The 22,832-nt window shown below is 39.3% G+C and overlaps 1 protein-coding gene across 3 annotated transcripts in view; it reads right to left on the reverse strand.

Moving 5' to 3' along the window:
* Positions 1-7,109: 7,109 nt before the first annotated feature.
* Positions 7,110-22,832, reverse strand: part of grik2 (glutamate receptor, ionotropic, kainate 2) — a 327,295-nt gene continuing 311,572 nt past the window's right edge. For all 3 annotated transcript variants that reach the window (XM_030394698.1, XM_030394701.1, XM_030394700.1), the window contains one exon: positions 7,110-9,198. In XM_030394698.1, the coding sequence (XP_030250558.1) occupies positions 8,945-9,198 (254 nt within the window). In that variant the 3' untranslated portion in view covers positions 7,110-8,944. The remainder of the gene's footprint in view (positions 9,199-22,832) is intronic.

Genomic DNA, 22,832 nt, shown 5'->3' on the forward strand with positions numbered 1-22,832 from the left:
AAAATGGTTTCCCTCAAGGCTCAGTATTAGGACCACTTCTGTTTTCACTATACACTAGATCACTAGGCTCTGCAATCACATTGCATGAATTCTTCTTCTACTGTTATGCTGATGGCAGCCAACTGTTCCTCTCTTTTCCCCCATCCTCCTCCAATACCCATGTTGTGACACACATCTCAGAATGTTTGGCATCTCTGCTTTGACAGCTGCGCTTCACCTCAAACTCAGCTTGAGTAAAACTGAACTCCTATTCATCCCAGGGAAAGACTGCCTTCGCATGGACCTGTCAGTCACTGTTGAGGATGTCACGGTATCGCCTTCGTCATCGGCAAGGAACCTGGGTGTAATCCTTGACAACGGACTGTACTACGCCACGGACATCACTGCTGTGGCCCAATCCTGCAGATTTGCCCTCTACAACATCAGCAGGAACCGGTCATTCCTCACAAAAGATGCAACGCAACTCCTGGTCCAAGCGCCGGTCATGTCCCGCCTGGACACCTCAAACCTGCATAATATGATGGTGCACCTTTTTTAATGGTTTCAGCACTATCTCTTAAAAAAATTAGTACTGCAGGGTTCAATTTAGGCCCTTTGTTTCTTATCTGTAGTCAATGATTATATCTCTGCCATAGAAGATAACTGCAAAGCATTTTTTTACATAGATAAAACTTACTGTACTGTGCCAAGCTGTGTCAAATCTTCAGTTCAGCATTTTAACAGGGTCAGATTGCTTCTCAGTGAGTCCAAGACCAAAATTATAATATCAAAAGTCGAGTAAGTGTGACCGTTATGCCTGTAGCATTCAGTCACTGAATGACACCCAAATTGAGCAAGTCACAGATAACAAATATCTGTGCATTTGGCTGGTTGACAAGCTTTCTGTCATGTCTTGGTCCATGTTATAGTTTTGTCCCTGTTCTTGCCTCGTGTTTCACCTCTCCTCTCGTTCCAGATCTCCCTCCCCTGCATGTGTGGTTTCGTCCTCCTCCCTGATTGTCTGTCTCTGCCCTGATCACCTTCACCTGGTGCTTGTGTGTGTGTGTGTGTGTGTGTGTGTGTGTGTACTTAAAGTCCTTGTGTTTCCCCTGTCCGTTGCCAGTTCGTCTTCTTGTCCCTGTACAGAAACGTTCCAGGCTTTTGGTTCAGAGCGTCTACTAGTGTTACCTGGTTTTGACTACAGCCTGTGTTTCCGTTCACCTCGCCTCTGCCTAATCCCTGCCTGATTTGATTGCCTCCGCCGATTGACTGCCTGTGTACCGCCCGCCTGCCTCTGCCTGATCCCTGTCTGATCTGTTTGCCCCGCTGACTGACTACCTGTGTACCAAACCTGTTTCCAGTAACGACTGTTACCTTGCCTATTCTGTGTCTTGTCATGCAACTGAGTCCAAACCATATTTGTGGTGGTCCTGGTTGTGACACTTTCATATAAAACAAGTTTTAGAGCTCACAAAAAAGTGAGAAATAAAATGGGTGCACTATGTAGGTTTGGGTCATGTATTTTCTTTAGAGAACAGAATTATGCTTGTTCAATCAAATATATTGTCAGTTTTAGATTATGGTGACATTCTGTACTTACAAACAGCACATTCCACACTGAAATCCCTTCAAACTGTTTTCCATAGTGCTCTACATTTTATCACTCATGGTGGTTTCATAACTCACCACTATGAGCTATACAGGAACATTGGCTAGTCTTCAGTAAGTCATCAGTCATTCTGTGTTGGAATTTTATAGTTCTCTTATTTCACATATACAAAAAGTAAAGACTTGTTTAGATTGTTTGTACAGATCTGTGTTTAAAGGGATAGTTCGTTATATTAAGTAGGGTCATATAAAGTACATATCTATAGTAGATCTGTTCCCTACCGTAATCACTGATCAAAGCAGCCTCAGTTTGGAGAAGTAGAGAGCCGCTCCAGCCCAGACGCTCAGCTTTGTACTGCAGTGAACAGGGTCCAGAGAAAAAACGAATTTAACCACCTAAAACAAGGCTCACCTAAAAAAATCTATAACAGTTCAAGTGTATGCTGTATAGAGAAAATTCACACCGCTTTACATCGCCGTCAGACCGGCCTTTCTTTTGGCATTACATTTTCTCAACCGTAGAACCTCCGTATCCCTACGCAGTTGCGCTAATGCGTAGGGATACGGAGGTTCTACGGTCTGTTAAGTTTCGTTTTTATCGAAAGTAAACCTCTCGTCCAGCAACTAGGCCTTGCACTGTATTTCGTCGCTCGCAATTCACTTGATGCCCAGTTGCGCTAATGTGTAGGGATACGAAGGTTCTACGGAGCCTTGTTTTAGGTGGTTAAATTTAGCTTTTTCTCTGGACCCCGTTCACTGCAATACAAAGCTGAGCGTCTGGGCTGGAGCGGCTCTCTACTTCTCCAAACTGAGGTTGCGCTGATCGGTGATAATTGTAGGAAACCGATCGACTATAGATATCTACTATATCTAATATCTCGGACTTTTGAATGACAGGTCAAACAGACAAATGTCATTTTGCAACACCCTTCATTAAGGACAAATATTAATATTATTATTAACATAATTGAACAGTTGAGAAGATACAGTTGGCTGCTGTGTAGCTGTTGGTTAATACAAAAATAAAAATTATAGCATTTTGGTGAGTTGTAGCAGTTTACAGTAGGCTATGCAGTGTCTAAAGTATGAAAAGTATCAAACTCATATTTACTTGTGTGTTTGGATGGCATGCTGGCTCCAAAAATCAGTGCATGCTTAAATGCTGTCACACAATCACAGGCCTCTGGAACTGTGTGATCACCTGTTGTTTATTTGTCCATTTCCATTCATCTGGTTGAGATGATTCTGACATCCAAGAATGGGGGTTGCTCAGGATCCAGGGAGTTGAGCACCTCCAACTGCTGACAATTACCCCTAAATTCAGCCCAGTATTTGGCGCTTCTCTGATGCGCCATGGTAGTGGAGCTCATAGATTTCACTCTAGTCTATGTGGGTACTTCCACTGGCTCTGCTGCATTGTGTATCTACTCCTTTGCAGCTCCAGCAGTCCGGACCCTTCTACAGCTGACATGCAAGGATTCTATTTCTGCCGAATGCCAGAGCACGGTACACTAATAAAGCCAAATTCATACAGAGCATACAGGAAGTCAGACACCGATATAACAACATAGCATCCAGTAAATTTGGACACACTACAGTATGTGTCATTTTGGCGTAATTATTGTATTTGCACAACTCATGTGATCTTTCCTCACCTGTCAACAGATCCATGTCTTTGGACTGCAGCATCGTGTTTGGAGGGCTAAGATAGGACAGGATCTTGGGCACCATCTCTTCAGTGAACTTGAAGCAGAGCTTAGACATGTTTCAGAGCAATCCTGTCTCTTTAATATGCAGATCTGCTCCAAATGCCTGGTTGGTGCAGACCTCCCGGAGCAGTGTGTTTATATCACCAAATGATCGCAGAATAACTAAGAAGTAGCAAATATCTTGTCCAATGTTGCTCCAAAAGGTGCTTGAGTGTCTCTCCTTTGTAATGAATAGCAACAGTGGGCTTTCTGCAGAACTTGTAGAGCATGTTACACAAAGCAACAAAGTCTACCACGGACTGTTCAGCTGCCAGAGTTGAGTGACCGCCAAATGCAGCTGGTGGTTAAAACAGTGGATGTATCGTATCTCTAAGTCCAGTTCTTGTCAGAACAGTTTCTGCACTCCTCTGTGTTTGCCCAACATTGGTGGCAATTGTTAGAAGGTGCTTGGTTGGCTCACAAAACTCATCCACATAGCTCACAACAATGGAGATATTCTCTCTTCTCGTTGAGTCTTGGGTGCCATCTGCTTTTAACATGTAAAATGACTTGCTGACCCCTCTCACAATGTGCTCTGTTACTAAACTGCTCATAATCTCCAGTATGCTATTTTGAATATCATAGCTAGTGTATATAGCATTGAGTGGGATAGTCTGTGCTATGTTTGCCAACTCTACAACTTTTCTCATGGTATACTCAAATACAGACAAAATAGCTGACTTCCATCCTCACCCATACACAGGCCCAGCATTTTTTCTTTTAAAGAAATATATTACATAAGTCTGACTAGAGTGTTCAGGCTAGTCCAGACAAGTCAAGGGCGAGGGCCAGGCAGAGGTGACTCAGTAGGCAGGCCAGACCCCCTAATGCCCACCTTTGCCGCAAGGTATGGACGTGAACACATCTCTTCTTGACGGAAGGAGCACCTTTTTACCAAAAGCCTAACCTCATTCATAGAGGTCAGTAAGCCTCTTACGCTGTAAACGGCACTAATGTTGCTCAAATGCAAAGATCCCTCTGCTGCCAGACACACCTGAGGTTAGCAGATGAGGGCGTAGTCCGCTTCAGGCAGGCACTGGAGACATAAATACAAATGTGTTTAATGCAATCTTGACTGCATCTGTGCCTCCTTGGGGGTCAGGGCAAGGAGGATGCTTTAATCTGATTGGCTGCCATTTTGCTGAGTCATTGTGGCTAGCTTTGACTGCAGACCCTGACAGAGGTCAGGGATTGGTTACACAGTGACCTTGTCAAGTGGTTGTGCCTCTGCTGAATCTGGTGGTTTTATAAGAGAAAAATGTTTATTACATTTATCAAGCAATACATGTAGACAAAGTTTTCACAAATTATCTGTGCAATGGATTCAGTGTAACATATTGTGATGTCACATGAAATGTGATGAAGTTATGGATGACAAAATATACACAACCAAACAACCAAACTGTTCCAGGCAAGTCAAACATAGTGAACGTACAATTTTCAACTACTTTTGCAAACGGGGGATTGTAATCAACATAACTGCAGCAGCTGACCTCAGTTTTCAGGTGGTTATGTTCTGTAATGTTACCTGCCAACTGGAGCTAGAGGTGAAATTAATTTATTTCATCAATTACAGAGAGGAGGAGGGAAAAGAAGAGAACGAAGCAGAGTCTTGTGAGTAAGTAACTGAATTCACAGAGTTGTCCTGAATTTAACCACACAGGCACTCACAAACTAGATTACAGCTAGTGTACAATAAAGTAAACTGGCTGTTTGGGGCACATACACACCGCATGAGTAACACAGACAAACACAAATGTTCCTGCCCTCAATGTGTCTTAGGCACAGATGTTCACATATGAAGTAGTTTAAAGTTTGATTCCCTTTACATTTAGTCTTGTTCCGCCAACTTCACGATCCATGAAGGAGTGGCGACTTATCTTGAAAAACACACTGTTAGCTTGGGTAAAGTTGTGGATTTCTCTGGTTGGATTATTGATGGAAACATTTGGGATAATGGAAGTACACAACTCAATAAACTATATGACAAAAGTTGAGTCATTTTTAGACATTTTAATTCAGAATGAATACATATTACAGTTGAAAACTGCAGTGGACTTAGTTGAACCATTATTGACCATTCGTTTTTTGTTTTCCCCCGCATTATTAAATACAACATAAATAAGAATGTGTAAAACTGCCCTTAACAGTGTGGAGGATGCAAGCGGGAACAATATGAGCATCATGATGATAATGAATTGGGCTACAAGCTTATTATTTAAATTTATACACTACTGAGAGATATCCCTCTTTGGACCCAGCGTCCATGTCGACCCCTTCATTAGCCCACACACAGTCAGTGAAAAGAACAAGGGGTGTGTAGTTCCTGGAAATGACCATATGGGCTCCATTTTGTTACATTTTGAAAGATGAAAGATTAAAATCTAAATTGTATTGGCCTGTCAAAGTTCTTTTGGAATGGTGAAGGCATGCATAAGCACTTGACCATCGATTACATGGCTCTTTTTGTATGTCATTTCTCCTCTTAAATTATTAAGAAAAGTTTTTCAAAGGTCAACTCTTATTGATATAGAATTTAGTTACTCCATCAGCTAAAAAATCAGAGTCAAATACAAAGAAGAATGGGCCGGAACAATATAACTAACAGCATTTGCATTTGGGCCCACGTGTTGCCCGACTTAGTCCAATAATTAATATATTGTCAGTTAAAATAATAAGAAGCAGAGGGGGTCTGAGAATGGCTTGTCACATTGGGCCATTTTATCACTGACACTTTAACTGGCATGTCAAAAATTGCTTGAATGGTAGAAACATGAATATATATTATAGTGGCTTATCTTTTAGCAGATTTTTCAAAGAGCCTGCACACCCACACAGGTGTTTTCAGTCATTTCTGGCTGATCAAAATGTTACTTTGTTTGAACATGGTTAGAGCTACACCGGCATTATGTATTGTCATCATTGACTGTAATAGATAGTGGTTAGACCTGCTATGACTTCACTCATGAGGCCAGTTTTCTCAAAGTCTGTTGCTCTGGCTGACACTATCTCTGCAGTACCTGATTCCAGGCCTAATCAAAAACAGTAAAAGATGTGGAGAGTTGGTGGTGCTGAGGCAAGCTAAATGAAGCCTGGTTACTATAACACATCTAGCTAGCTGGGAGCTACCAAGCTAATTAAGGCTGACAGCTAACTAACTAAATTGTGGTCACACATAAAGGAAAGCAAATTTAGCCTCCAGTCATTCACCTGAGTTTGATCGCTTGATCATTTTTTGTTTATTCAAGTCACTTGTGAGAGTTTGACCGAGTGTTTTTGCAGCCCTAACAACCACATTTTTAACTGTACGTTAGCTGTAAGATAATGAGCAACAGCAGGCACCAAGGGTGTTTGTATTCAGCTAAGCCTTAGACCAAAGTAGCACTCACCAGTGTCATGATCTTTCTGTTATCCTGCAGGGTCTTATTTTTCCTATGTAAGTTTGTGAAGTAAAGTACATTTCCTTCCATTAAGCAGTTAAATAAGAGATAATTACATTGATCAGTCTGTATGTGTTTGTATACACTATACATTATACAAAGTTAAACTTGAATGAAGAAGTTAGACATTCCTCTAACTTCTTCTTAATTTTACATACCCCGGAGGTCCACCATCCCATCCCATTATTCAAATGACCCATGTCGGTATAATGGCTGGCTTTATATTCAATAATCAGCAACTTCTAATGGCTTTAAAAAGCTGTCATTTTCATTTTGTTCTTGCCATAATTTATTCATGTGCTAACATTTAATAAAGAGGCAGATGAGGCCAAAGTTGTGAATACTTTTTTTTATTTTCTTTAAACTTGTGCAGCAACTTCAAAGGGTAAACTGTGTGCACTCCATTTTGTTTTCACAACAAGTTCAAAATTAGTTAAGTGTTCATTTTTTTTTTAAATACATCTTTTTCCTTTTTAAAACCATTTACACAGGATTGCTCAGCACTGGATTCTAGCAGTCTATCAGTAATCAGGGGTGTAGAATGATAAGCATCATCAGCAGTCTTCCTCCCATCCTGTGTGTGTAGACTATATATTTGCTCTAACCAGTATTATTGTTACTCTTCTTTCATGTGAAGCAAAAATACTTTTCTTTAAATATGATTCCTTTACATGATAAAAATAGTTGTTTTTTTCTTCTTCTCCAGAAACAACCTTATGTCACTAATACGTACCAGAATGCTCTGTCCTAACAGTAGTACTAATAGTACTAATTGGTGTGAATCTGCTCCATGGAGGATGGGTGCACCCTGCAGTCTTGGATGTGTGTGTGTGTGTGTGTGTATGTGTATGTGTGTTGGCTGCGTCTAGTGTCTAGTGTCTAGGAAAGCCTTACTACCAGCCTGGAGTATCACCCCTCTGACATGGATGACACTCCTCATGGTGCGTTTTGTGTTGATAAAAATCATTACAAAATTTTGATTCTCTTCGTACAAAAACACTTTTTCATAGAAATTGCATTTGCACAAGTAATTGTGGAGCTTTGCTGCCAAAGAAAGAAAAAGAAAAGCCACAGGAATACAAAATGAAACTGGAGACTCGACATTGGGCAAATGGAAAGAAACCGTGTGTACCCATAAAGGGTTGACATGAGGTGTATTTACGGCAGTAGTGAAAGTCCAGTCCATAGAGATATAAATAAGGAGTTTTATAAATAAAACAATAAATACTTTGAATAAATAGTTTGTGTGTTGTGTGATTGCTGTGAATTTAGACTTTGTGAGCCATGCTCACATCATTACATGGCTCCTCCTTATTGATATTCAGGGTGTGTACCTCCATAGAATCCTCTTTAAGTTACTGGCTGATACATGGACAGTTGATTATATTGCCCCTACAACTGCATTCTCTGTGTGTATTTCACCATATAGTCTCCCTCTAAAAATCACCCCGTAGTACATTAAAGACTAAAAGTGTTAGTACTCTGAAACACAAATAAATGATATCACTTATTGCCTGATGGATGATATACAGTATATCCATTTTTGATGTAATCAATATCATATGTGACTAAGCAATGCCTCTCTATACATTTAGGAGCAGCCAAGCTCGCCGTCATCTTCAGGGCTTTGGGTTTAATTTAGTCGAGAGCCCATTCGCTCATTCTATTCACAAGTTTTAAAAACAAACAATCCTTTACAAACTTTCCTTCCGGTTCCCCCAGTTAGAATCTGTGTATTCATTCATAATCTCTGAGATGCTCTTGATGCTTCTCAACCAGCCTCTTTTGAGCTGTGTGGTGAAAGACTGACTGAGCAGCAACTGAAGATAATTGGTCCAATTCTATTTTTTTAATGTATTTTTTTTTGTGAAGGACCACCTCTGTCCACCATAAATTTATACTCACTCACTCTCTCTCACTTCAAATCCTGGGTTTTGAAAATCCTGGCACCTGTAGTTTGCCGCCTTGCCAAGGTGGTAAGAGTAATGAGGTAACTCGCTGAAATTTCACCCAGGTTCAAGTTATTTCCACAGGAAATATTGTTGAATCTCTTATCCCTAGCTATTTATAAAGTAACAAGAATGACATTTCGTCAATATACTCTGTAGCACCTCGGCTCTATATTCAAAAAACCCAACTAACAACCATTACAACCCCATTACAACCCCCTTACCATTTACCCACACCCTTTCCCCCAGTGTCTCTGCACACCTCCTCACTGCAAGAGAGAGGCTGATAAAGTGATTGAGATTCCCATTTTAGGCCATGGTCTCTTTCCCTGGCAGTCTGCGGTCGTTGAAGGTGTGCATGTTGATGACCTCCTCTGTTTTCACCATGACAGGTGGCTGGGGCTTGTGTTTGAGCCGGCGCTGGCACTTGAGGGAAACCCGCAGCTCGTCCACCATGGCGCTGCAGAAGGACCGCTGCAGAGGGAAACAGAAAAATCAGAAGACAATGGTTTTCAGACTACTTCCCTTATCTAAATGTAATAGGAAACAAAATAAGCCTGTTGTCCATGTGTGCAGCCTTGTACCCCACCCTCATCACCACCCACCAACTCAGTTCAGTGCTGCCACAGGGGGAAATGGAGAAATAAACAGTGTAGCAGGCTGGGAATGGAAAGAATGCTGGATGGAAGTAAGATGGAGGGAGGTGCAGGTCCATAGGCTGTGAAGTAGATTGTAAAGTGTGGCATGGAATTACTCAACATAGTGTGGGAAAACATCAGTGGTGAATTTGTGAGTGTTTCTGCTCATGCAGGGCTTTATAATCTACATTTTAAGGTTTTACACTTCTATACTTTCAAACTGCTTTGCATTATCAATCAGTAATGTCCAATAAATGTCATGTCATTTTTGTTATGAAGTGTTATTTACAAATATAGGTGAGTGCATTTTCTTTTCTACTTCAGTATTTGATAGTGACTACCACTGTTTCCCATAATGCCTTTTTGCAATGTCCGAAAAGTGGGTACTTGTTTCTTTAGCAACCCTACATCAGGGCAAAACATCAGTATTGGAGAGTTCTGCAAAACCTTAAATACATTAAATGACTTTTCAGTGATGTTACTGGCATTGCAATAGCGGTCTGATGCTTGGCCCACCAGTTTGGTCCAGATTGAAATATCTCAACAATCACTGAATGGTTTGGCAAGGAATTTGGTAGATATGGCATATCTATGCTTCCCTGACAACGTATTCTTATAACTTAAGTGATCCTGTGATTTTTCATGTAGCACAATCATTAAAGCTGATAGAATATGCTTATCACTTCCCACCCTTATCATTGCCATTCTGCATATAACAGAGGTAAATAAAAACTTTGTTAAGTAAGATGTGAAGTTTATCTGTTTCTTGCTCATAAAGCTAGTGCTACAACAATAATAATCAATCCACTGGGAGTTTTGTCCCTTTGGGGTAGCTGTAGCTGGTAAGTATGGTGGGTAAACAATTTGAAGTCAGCAGTATTGCTTTTACAGAGCATATAAAATACTATATGTTACCTATGTGGATATGAGCAAGATGCAGTTTTTTGTAAGGCATGTGAATTAAAATGGATTGTTTCTTTAGATAATATTGGCAAAGTTGCAATGCTAACTTCCTTCAGTAAGTTATTGTTAATTCCCATTACGTGTGAGCTACGAGTTTTTGGACCAAGCAGTAGTTATATAAAATTGATTCAGTAATTGTGAAAAAAAGAATCACAATATTGAGGTGAACAAAATGTTCCCCTTGTCCACCCATTATTAGATCAAATTCATTTCATCCAATTCATGGTCTGCAAAACTATTCCTATAAGCTTCAGCTGTATACGCCATACTAACATGATGCTATACATCATACCTGCTTGGAATCAGCATCCTGGTTTTGTCACTGTTAGCATTTGTTGATACAAGCCTGTTAGCATGTTATGCCATGTATGTACTGCATTGTGTTTTACCATTTACTTTACTGGAAATGGCAACCTTTTTATTACATATCTATCACAAGGCAATTCATTTTCATTAAACATTAAAATATATTTTCATGTGTTTTGTACAGTAGTTTGAGCTACAATATGCCTTTACTATGCTTCATTCAGATATCACATATAGTCTTATTACAATCTGTTACAATTAGTCACACTAGTTAGAATTACAAAACAGCCAGCCCAGTTGCATTGTGAAATGTTTGTATTTTACGCTTTTGCAAACACGTTTAACGTGTGAGGACCAGAAAATAACATTGATATTGCAGGTAGGTTAGTTTAGATTTAGGAAAACATTATGGTAAGAGTTAAAAGAGCCATATAAAGAAGAGAGGGTCACACTCACAAATACGTCTTTTGATGAATTTATTTCATCACTTGTCTGGCAGTACAAAACATTTTTTAATGTCTACACATGCGCACACACACACGGTGAAGGCTGGATGGCCAAAAACATTTTGTGTACTGCCAGAGAGATGATGAAGTAAATTATGGATACCTGTATCTAGGAGAACGCACCAGCTAGGGGAAAGATTATGGAACAATTGTGGTAATGCTTTAAAAACACTGACTGCAGGAAAATAACAGCAGTCTGTCAGATGTTTTGTTGACATATCCATCCACCCTGATGTCCTCCTTCTGCTGCCTTTATCGCTCCAATATAATAAGACCTGACTTCCTCCTTTGCCTATGTCATTGTCAAAATGGTCGATAAAGGGGTTTGTTGTTTGACAGATGTCATTCTAGGGAATATACTGAATCTCACGAGAACCAGTCTCAAAAATGTACATCCATTAAATCATACATCAGAGAACAGGCTCAAGTTACACTGCTAATACATCTGTTAGCAAAAAGTTAAAGGTTTATGGTTAATGTACGTTTCTATGGATGGTGTGTTGATTGCTGTACATTTGAAGACCATTTTGAATTACAGTCAATGTAGCTGGTTAGTAAATATAAATCAGGATCCTGTATTGATTGTATTAAATTTAAGTTGTGAGTGAAGTCAGGAGAAACCTCCCTGCAGAATGTTACTGGTGCATTACTTTGGAAAGGTAAGCTAAATCTCCAGTCGGATTAGTCAATTGTGTTTGTTCCAGCTTTACCACTTAAAAAAAAGCTTGTAACTTGACTTGATCAGACAGCTGTATTTCAACATACTTTAAATACTGCCTACTGCAGCTTTATTCCCATACAGTGATTATCATACTGTAGCTGAACATCTGGACACTGTGCCAAACAATTTCACTGTATAAAGCCTGACTGGATATGAATACATAATTAATGCAAAGATTCATGCATGATTTAACAATTAAATGTATCCACATACTGTGCAAACATTTAAGGGAAAACTGATATGCAAAAAGATCACTAGTGCGAGAATGTGCAGACAGTTACGTCAAAATTAGTCCCATCAAACATACAGTAGAGGCATGAGAATGAGACGCATCTTTAAAATGTTTTACTGACAGATTTGAGATTCAACAGTGACTATGGAAATAAACAACCATCTGCTGAATAGTCTGGTGACCATCTTCCCTGAAAATAATGTTGACACTGGCCTGGACCAGCCATTGGCTGATTGTGAGACCAGTGTTAAAATTACAGAATTAAATATGTATTGCAAAGTGAAAACAACACAGGCCAGCTGCAGTTGCTCACAACTGTAAACCACCAGCCCTCATGCCTGCTTGTAACATGGTGGTATGATCTCTCTAACTGTTAACACATGCAGCGAAGAGAAAATATGGTTAGCCCAAGTAAAGCTGAAATGGAGGAAAGTCTGGAAAGAAGGAACAGCGAAATGCTGCAAAATTACAGAATATGATGACAGGGAAGGGTTACTGTTTGTAGAAATAAAAAAGATGCCATCAGGGTCAGTACATCATGATATCACACCTAACTTTGTCGAATTGATGCCAAGTTTTAGAAAAAGAATCAATGCAACCAAATCACCAAAATAAATGTCAGCAAGTATGCTTCTGCAAACCACAGATAATTGAACTTAATATTTCTTTGTATTGCAACTTTATGTGCCTTTCTATTCAGTTTGCAGTGTGTGTGCTTGTGCTCTGATTAGGTTTAGGCACAAAAACCACATGGTTAGGGTTAAGAAAAAAAGTTTTGGGTTCAAATACCTGTTTTTGTCACCACAAACATTTGTATTCACACTTGAAACCCATCTTGAACAGTGGTCACTGGCTTGGCAACCATCTCGCCCAGCTAGAACACCAACAACCCTCCCTCCTTCCACTGATCACATGTATATGAGCTGACAACAAAGTCAATTTACATGTAATGTAAATGTTATATGACTCATGTAGAAAAGCAATATGGTTCATGTTACACATTTTTACGTTTTCTGTTATAAAACTAACATATGTTACTGGTACAAATAGTATATAGTGCATTTTGCAACTAAACAACAACAGTTATGAATGTGGGCTGGTGTTCCCAGTCTGAATTATTATCCCAGTGTGTTCCGTGTTCATATATTACTGAATGGCTTTCTAATTCATTTTGAAGGACAGCTTCCTGGATTATGTTTATGAAAATGCATTTTCCAGTCCATGGAGAGCTGTGTTCTTAAATCTGCTTATGGTTAAGGAATGATCATAGCTGCGATTAAGTATCGAAAAAGTGTTGGAAGTCTTGATATTCAGCCATTAAGCTTGACCAAGAGGCTTTAGCTGACCACTATAACCATAATGTTTACCCTGCTGCACCGTTAAGACAGGGACCCTCATTTCATGTCATTGTCTGTCTCTCTTCTGTAAACTGTGTGTTCTAAAATAAGGTTGGGGATAAACATTTTGCATAAAATAAAATAAAAAGGTGATCTCATTAATGGCCTTTAAGAAAATTTGATTAGGAGAAAGGGTTGTCCTTAGAGGGTTTTTTAAAGGATATGGCATTTAAATGCCTTTTCACTGACAAACCAATGCTATGACCAGATAAGGAGTGTTGCGATACCCCGATATTGACAATAACAGTGATATTTAAAGATGAAATATTAATATTATGTCAATAATATACATGTAATCTAGTAAAAAAAAAAAAAAAAAAGACGTTACAATAAAAATTGTTATTAAAATTTATATATATGATATATATATATAACAACATTGATATTGCATCATGTTCAATGACAGTTGTATACAAATAAATACATAAATAATTATCTTGCTGCAGTATACATATGATTGATCTGCAGTTAAGATTTGGCAGCTGGAAGACTTGGTCAGGGTTAGGGAAACATTATTGTTATGGCCTTTAAAAATGACTATCTCTTGGACTATGACAGGACTCAAAATGTGGCCAGATTTCCTGTATGCCCATCTAACACCCCAACATTGCTTCATAAAGGATACAATACTTGACGCACAGGCACTGAATGCTGGTGCTGGACATGTCTAGAAGCAAACAGGCCTCAACTTGCACATTTTAGTTTTAGAATTAGCTGACACAATACTCATATTGTCATCATCAGGCTGCTCAGGTAGTGAATCACAACTAACAGCTGTCAATGGAGCAACCTTCAGTCACATGATGGATGAGTAATACACCACCGTATTGGATCACTGAAATACTTAATCTATTTTCACTGCACTTCATAAAGCTAGGAAATTAACAAAAGCACAGCCACAAGATTCTTCAGAAGACTCTTTTTTTAAAAGATGTTCTATTTAATTTTTTTTTTTTTAATTACATCACAATTTTGGTTGAGCATTTTGAACATAACCTACTAGGTTTTTCCATTAGCTCGTTAGGTTAGTCTGCTTTAGTCGTGCCACAATGACATAGATTTCCACTGTCAGTAAGCACCTGTACTCCTAGACTATAATGTGTATGCTGCACTGTCTGCACTGGTCAGCATTGTTTTTGTGACTGATCAATCAGAACCCATGTGGAAGCCCATCTCTGAGAGAAATCACTCGGATTGGCTGTTCAGCTGGAAGTGCAAAAGATGAGAAATAACTTATTTAGTGCTATTTCTTCTTATTTTTAAACCTCTGACTCCTCTCCAGTGCCATCAGACATGTTCTTGAGTAGTTGTCGCCATATTAGCATTAGTGGTGACTTACGGCAAATGCTGCGTTATCATAACAACAGTTTGTATATCTGCAGTCCTGGTGGTATGGAAAGTCATTTCCTCTGATGCAGGTGTAGGACATACAAGCTAAATGGCTGTTGGCTGTAGTCCTTCTGTGGTGTTCAAGTGCAGCTTTCTCGCTGAGACACAAGCAATGTAATGCAAAACAACAGGCTGCTTTTGGTGCAGCGTGTTCTTCGATGTTGGTTTGGTGTGTCTGGGCCCTTACAGCAGGTGAACCGCACCAAGCCACACTGCTGTGGTCCTCAGTGTTAGCACACAAAGGCCAACCTGTGACTGTCTCCTCCCCACCCACACTGAGCTGAACAGGGCTGCAGGCCTGTGTGATTGTGAATAGCACAGCTCTGGAACGTCCGCAATGCAAACAACTTACATCCCAGTTATACACGAAATGTGTGCACAAACACAAAGCCGACAGGCACCTCCACATGTGAGTAAACACAATCTCATGAGCATGCAGGGTTTTACAGGCCCATAGAGCATCATCACTTATTGATGCACATCATCAGACTGGAATTCTGTGTTGCTGAATGCCCAATTAAACTGCTGCTTCTTTACATCCTCTCCTCCTTTCTTGTAAGCTACTGTGGCATCTGCAAATACTGTGTGAAACAACACTGGCATCTGGGAATGGAACAGTGCTGTTCCTGGATTCGCAACAAGGAGAAACCATAGTGTGTGTCCTCCCAGATAAAAGAAGTGACTGTGATGAACAACGTGTTCAGCTGTATTTGAAAGTGTACACTAGCTTTCTCTATTAAAATCACTCAGATGCTAATTCAGGCACTTGCCTAATGGCCTTATTGTAACAATAATCTCCCTCTGTTAAATTCATGATGCCATTTATGGATAAAGCAGTGATGGAAATGCTGCTGAAAATGGACAGAATTTTCTAATGTCAAATCAGAGAAGCTTTTATAGCATTTTACCATCGGGAAACCTATACACATTGATTCTGAGACTTTTATATGATTACCCTGAAGTGTGGCCACTCCTGATTGGCTTCCATTGTCTTGCTTTTTATGCCAGCCTTTCACATGAAACTTTCTCACACTAATTGGTTGAATCCAAATTATTGCATCACGGTAGTTGTGCCAAGACTTGCTGAAATAATCTTTTTTACTATTAACAAACAGAATAAAATCACCATGATTAGTTTAAAGCATTGTGGAGTGTACTTGACAAACATTTCACATATTATGACATATCAACAGTTTTGGATTGTTAGGTTTGGTTAATTTTAGGCACCAAAACTACTTGGTTGGATTTAGGTAGTAAATATAAATAAATATAGTAAATATAGTAAATAAATAATTCTGATGTTACATTATTTACTTAAATTTAACTTCTTATGCAACAAATCAATATTTTCACTTGGTCTTACAGGGGACTTGCAACCTGATCACCAACCGACTCTGACTCTAACCCTAACCCATCCCTAACAAAACATTTTTTTACTGAAAACAGCTGCCTGCTGTGGCTGAAAATCAGCATGATGGAGTAAATTTTTTCGGCCAGAAAATCCAAACAATGACTCGCAAGAGGATGAAAAGCTGCAGGTGATAATTCGAGGTTTCTCTGTAGTAATTCACCTTTTACATTACACATAATCATATGGTCCATGATTGTTAAAATAATGATGAGTTGAGATTCAAGAGTTATAGCGCCAATGGTGCAGGGGTGTCTGTTTGTCCACTTGCAACTTGTCACATTAAGGTCTGATAATCTTTGATATTTTTTTTATCTTAAAATGCCACATTTAGCTACATTTTACCATTGTGTGTAGCATGAAACCACTATCTCTGCTGTCAATATAAGCGTCTACTGTATACTGTTAATAAACCTGTATGTTATATCTGCAACAAACACATGAAATGTCTACATATATCTTTTTTCCCATGTATTTCTCACAGTGTACCAGATTGTCTAAACTACTCTGAATGAGGCTTTTCATGGCTATTGATCCCCCCCTCTGTAAAATTAAATGGCATGGCAGTGTTTTCACCAGTAACAGCCATATAGCTTCAGGCTTTGGGGAACACTGGGCCCACTCTGCTCACACTCAGGGGACACATTGCCATTATGGCTGCCTGCTGGTGGCATGCTGGATTGATGGTGGCTGCTTAGGGTCATTGGATTACAGAATTTTTATGACGCTCAACAATCAGCCGCAGCTGTACCGGTGCATGGCACTGTGGGATAGCGCAGAGGAAGGGCCTGCCCACTTTGAGGAGAATGGAGATGTTGTAAATCTAATGCTGAGAGTCACTGAAAGGGAAAAGGTGCATTTAGTCTGTGTGATTATTTACACAGGCCTGATCGTACACATGAATAATGGTTAATAAAACTGTACTTCAAAGGGACATTTCCAGGGGGATATTATTGTTGTAATCTCATTCTGTATGGATTTTATAGATGCAGTAATCAAAAATTAATTAGAAAAATATAATTTATGGACTTAGTATTTAGCAGGTAAATATTACTTAACAGTAGACTTAGTGTAAAAGGAATTGTTGGTCTATCATTCAGCCATCTCTACGTCAAATACAGGCCCTTCACCTGTGAGTGTGAACTAATGGGCTTCGTTTAGCTTGAATGCGGGAGAAACAGATGTGAAGCTGTGATGCAGATGGGATGGGGCACGGCTGTGCTGTAATCCTCAGTTTACTCTGCGTATCTGGCCCCTGGTGGGCTCTAAATGATTAGCTGCTTTGAGGGTTTGCCTAATCTGTGGGCTCCTCTCAACTGTCATACACATTTGGTGCAGTGCAGTCTGAATTTTTTCCTCAGTGGATGAACTAAATCCTGATGGTTGTCCTCATGTAAAATTATTTTCTTGTGCATGTATATGCATATTTAGTCTGTGGCAATGAGTGTAAAGAAGAATTGAACAAATATTGTTAAAAAAAAATAGAAAAAAACTCTTGAGAGTTTTAATCCATGTCCATACTAAAGGCTTTTGCCATCCAAGTCCATTATTTGTGAGCTGAAAAAAAGGAAAAAAGGTCACTTCAAAAATAAGTAAAAAAGAAGAATCTTGACTACAATGTGTTTCCTGTTTGTAGTAAAAAAAAAAAAAGATTGAGCCAATGGAACGAGTAAGAAAATAAGTGTCATTTGATGCTTTTGACTTAACAAAACAAAAATACACGGTAAAATTCTCACTTCTTGCAGCAGAGAATCTGGGATGAGACATTTTTAAAAACATGTATGAAAAATGTGAAAACATTTTTTTAAATGACCTGAAAACATTCTTGATTCTGGACACAAACAGCATGATCTGATTTAGAAGCTATGTGAAGATATATATATATATATATATATATATATATATATATATATATATATATATATATATATACATATGTATGTATGTATGTATGTATGTATATATATATATATATATATATATATATATATATATATGTGTGTGTGTGTGTGTGTGTATATAATATATATATACACACACATTTATAGTTACTGTCATGTTTCTCTGAGCTGCCCTTGAGACAAATATAATAATCTCACTGATAGAGTCAAATAAATACAAATACAGCAAAAAACAAAACAAAACATGGATGGTCAAAAGAAGGAAATCCATACCTAATGGCAGACAAATGTAAGGTGTTTATTCTTTTTTATCCATGATGACCATACTATATGTTGCTATATACATGGCTAAGATCAGTTGCCTCACCTACCAAACTCAAAGGGAAATATTACATACTCATTCAGAGAACAACACATAGCAGGTATTCATACTGAAAGCAGCCCTGCAATAAAACATTGCAGGGGCTTTGTTTATGAGGTTTAGGTGCCAATGAGACAATGAAATGAATCCAGGATGACCAGTTTTAGTAGCAGATAAATGAGTTTAAAGGCTTCACTAGAGTTCCCATGGCAGCAACAACTTTGCTTTCCCTAAGACTGCAGCAGCATCACCGGACTGGCTCAGTTTAAATACATGAAGGGGTTGTGTTTCTTCCCACAGGACTAATGTCTTTATAATGATGTGGACTTCAAAGTAGCAGCACTTTAAGCTGACTCTGCTCCTTTGCCCCTGGTGTGACAGGCTACATTCTAACCGACTGAAGTATGTTTTGTGTTCAGTTTGTTCGTGGTGACTCATACAGTGCCGTCGAAAAGTCACCTTGATGGAAAACGTCTTGAGGTCAAAGAAGGACCCGAAGGAAAATCCTTAAGCACTAAGGAAAAGAAAACTGCAGTGCTAATAAAACTGACCAAATTTATACTAGGTGGATTTTACTGACATGTGCCCGTAATGGTGAAACTATAATGTTCGGAAGCTGATTTATGAAGAGTGAATCTTAGATATTTGACCCTCTGCATTCTTAATTCAGATTTACAAATAAAATAATTAACCGTATATGTATGAACGCAGTTAGTAGGAGTACTGAGGAGTGTGAGATTATGGACATAAGTGTTTACGAATTACAAAAACTTTATTTGATTACTGAGCTTATGTTCCTTCATTCTGTGGTTTATCAGTGAAGTGTTTGAGCTACACTGCACTGGAGTATCTGTTAAAAGTGATAAACAGCCAAGTAGTGCACTGTAAATATAATCATTCAACCATCCTACTAAAATGTTTGATATCCCTTTTGCTTGAAAGACAGACTGTGTTATGGTTAATACACTGCTCATAATCTGATTATAAACCTATACATATCATAGCATTATAGCAAAATTATTTAGAAATTGATATTTTAAGCAATTTGGTGCCCTCCAAAATTTGTGAGTGGCCCACCACTGTTGTAAATACAAATCCTAGGTCCTATGTCTTGAAAACGTGTATGTTGAAGTAAACAGGTATGTAAGGCCGTGGTCCTACCCTCTCTCTGAAGTTATACAGTGCAGAGACAAGTGATAGGGAGGCAGAAGGGCTGACACCATTCAATAATACAATACACTGTACCATCAAAATTATTATAAAGCTGTTATTTTAAGGTAAAAAGAAAGTTACATAATGTTGCTTTAAGAACACTAGACAACTCAATGAACAATCTTGAAATGTTGACTTGATTGTGCTTTAAAGAAGGTTTGGTTGATAGAGGCTGTGGGTGTGTAAGCCAAAATGACTTGATGATTGTTTTCAAGAACAGCTGAATGAACTTTTAATGTTGCTGCCTCAAGGAATTGTGAGACTACATTATTTTTTTTCCTTTTCTTTTGTCAAGGAAAATAAGATGATTTTAATCAGAGCTTTTACTTAGGTACTTCTGGGTCATTTGACTGACCACCAGAATCCACCAGGCCCATCCCGACTGTGTGACTGCCATGATACTGTTGCTGTTCTAGACAATGCTTGTGTTTCCATCAGCTGCACAAAGGCATGTTTTTAGCAGCGTCCCAGAAGCGTCTCTTAGCTCTGCTCCCAAGTCAATTTTTGATGGAAGCTGACCGCAGCTGCATCAATCAGCACAGAGCAGATCGAGCCAGACAGGAAGCCGCACCATGGAATGGTAATTAAAAAAAAAACAAACATCCTGTGCAGTCTCAGGATCGACAGCACAACAAATTTGGAAATATTAACAATCAACACATTTTAACAGACAAATAACAAAATGATTGAACTGCCTAGTCTACCTCACCACAGAAGAAGCGCAAAAATCAACAAGAGAACAACACGTAGCAGGTATTCAGACTGAATACATAAATAATGTAGCTTGTCTAAGCCAAACACTGATATTTTCCTAAAATTAACAAAGTGGCATTTTTGCCTAAACCTAATCAAACTACAGTCTGGTACACCTGTCACTGGTACATTGCAAAAAAAAAAAAAAAAAAAAAAAAAACATGACCTGAGTAAATCAACAACATCAGGCAGGCATGATGCTCAGCTTCTGAAACGCTCCCAGACAGATATGAATGTGGAGGACGGAACAAAACAGCTTTGCACACGCCAGATTGGTCATTGGTCTGTGGTGAAGCGTATACTAGATTATTGGTAAATAAATGTCATTTCCTCTTCAAAAAAACAAGGTAATGGTCAACTGTGAAAGCATTTTATTATGACTCATATTGCCTTTTCTTGTTAAGCAACAACAAGGCAGCACATCCATGTAAGAAAGAGGTTGGGGATAGATGGTTCGGTCAAACAAGCGCAGGACTTTTATCCAAGAGGCTGCTGTTTTTGTCGCATGCGAAGACCAAAGCCAACGGTGAGTTTTTTTTAACTTATGTAAGTGAAGTGGCTAAGGTTAATTTGTAACTGAAGTTACATAAATAATGTAGCTTGTTTAAGCCAAACACTGATATTTTCCTAAAATTAACCAAGTAGCATTTTTGCCTAAACCTAACCAAACTACAGTCTGGAACACCTGTCACTGGTACGCTGCAACAGTATTGTTGTTTTGGGAACAGTGATATACTGTAGGTTGTTATGGCAATCAACCTATTAAGTTGTTTAGATGTGAGGATATGTCAGTCAATTTACATTACTCAAGAACAATGTATCCCAGTATCCTATTAATTAGCTTTATATCGGACACATTTGCATGTCACGATTTACTGTTATCAGCTACAACATCAAAACCAACTTCATATTGTGCAGTTTCCACTTGTGTTGCCAAAACAGCTCTGACACATTGAGGCAGAGACACAAGACTTCTCAATTTGTCCTGTGCTGTCTGGCATTGGATCCTTTGGGTCCTGTGGGTTTTGGGTGTGGCCGTCATGGATCGGACTTGTAAATCCCACAGATGCTTGCCAGATTGGGTTCTGGGAAATTTGGGGATCAGATCAACACCTTTGGCTCTTTGTCACATTCCTTGGGTCATTCCTGTGCACTTTTGTGGTGCGGCGGGGCACATTGTCCTGCTGGGAAGACCCTGCCATTTGGACCTGCCGTTGCCAGGAGGTTGTTTAAGTGATCAACATCGATGCGTGTCAAGTAGTATCTAGCTGAATGCCAGGACCAAGGTTTAACAGCAGAACATTGAATTGAGATGATCGATGTTTGTCACTTCACCTGGTTTTAATGTTGTGGCTGATTGGTCTACATCCAGTTCATGTCCTTTGCCAATACAGGAGGCCAGACCTTGCATCCTATCACTGACTTTCAATAAACCTTCATCTTTTTATCTTTTTATCAGCTCACACACATCAGCCACAATTTCTCCTTCATACTAACCATACCATTGTGGCCTTACGCAGATATTGCAGACAGCCAGATTTTAAAAAAACAATGTTGACATTGTTGTAAAAAAAAAAAAAAAGAAAGAAAAAAGTGTGGAGGGTTTTGCAGAAACTTCCAGTAAGCTATTGACATTCTTGTAGGGCAATAGATATAAGGGGTCGCCCTGTACTCCCCAAAGGGCTATTATGACATATGTCAGGTAGATGCTAATATGGGACACAGTTATTGATTTCAGGAGGTTATTTGACTCCACCCATTGATATTTAGCTGAACCACTAAATCTGTTCAAAAAACCCCAACCTGCCATGCAGCCGAGACCATTCACCTGAGCCGTTTGTGCACAGACATCTCTACGTGTGCATGTGTGTGTGTGTGCATCCATATGCATGCAGGCGTGTGTGTGTGCAGGGATGATGAGATGGGTTCCTCACACACAGCTGGTGGTCCCTGCACCCCGAGTCAGGTTAGTCTGCGGCAGCCTCAGCAGCAGGCAGGAAGAGAGGAAAAAGCAGCAGGAGGAGGAGGAGTGGGAGGAGGAGGAGCGGGAGAAGGAAGCGGAGGAGGAGCTGAGGGAGGCAGGAAGAGGAGAGGAGAGGAGAGAAAGGAACAGGAGGCGTAGGAGGAGGAGAGGGAGGAAGGGGACAACCGTGGTAATCATGGAAATCTGACAGACTAGCATGGAGATGACAAAGAAGTGCTTCGTTGAAAGTCTTTGAGACATGTGATTCAGTGGACAATTATGTCCAAAATTAGTTTTCTAAAAGATTTAACTTTGGCTAAAACTAGCAGAAAATAATTTCTGAAGCATATTTTAACAC

This window comes from Sparus aurata, chromosome 17, assembly GCF_900880675.1.
Source record: "Sparus aurata chromosome 17, fSpaAur1.1, whole genome shotgun sequence".
Classification (NCBI taxonomy): domain Eukaryota; kingdom Metazoa; phylum Chordata; class Actinopteri; order Spariformes; family Sparidae; genus Sparus; species Sparus aurata.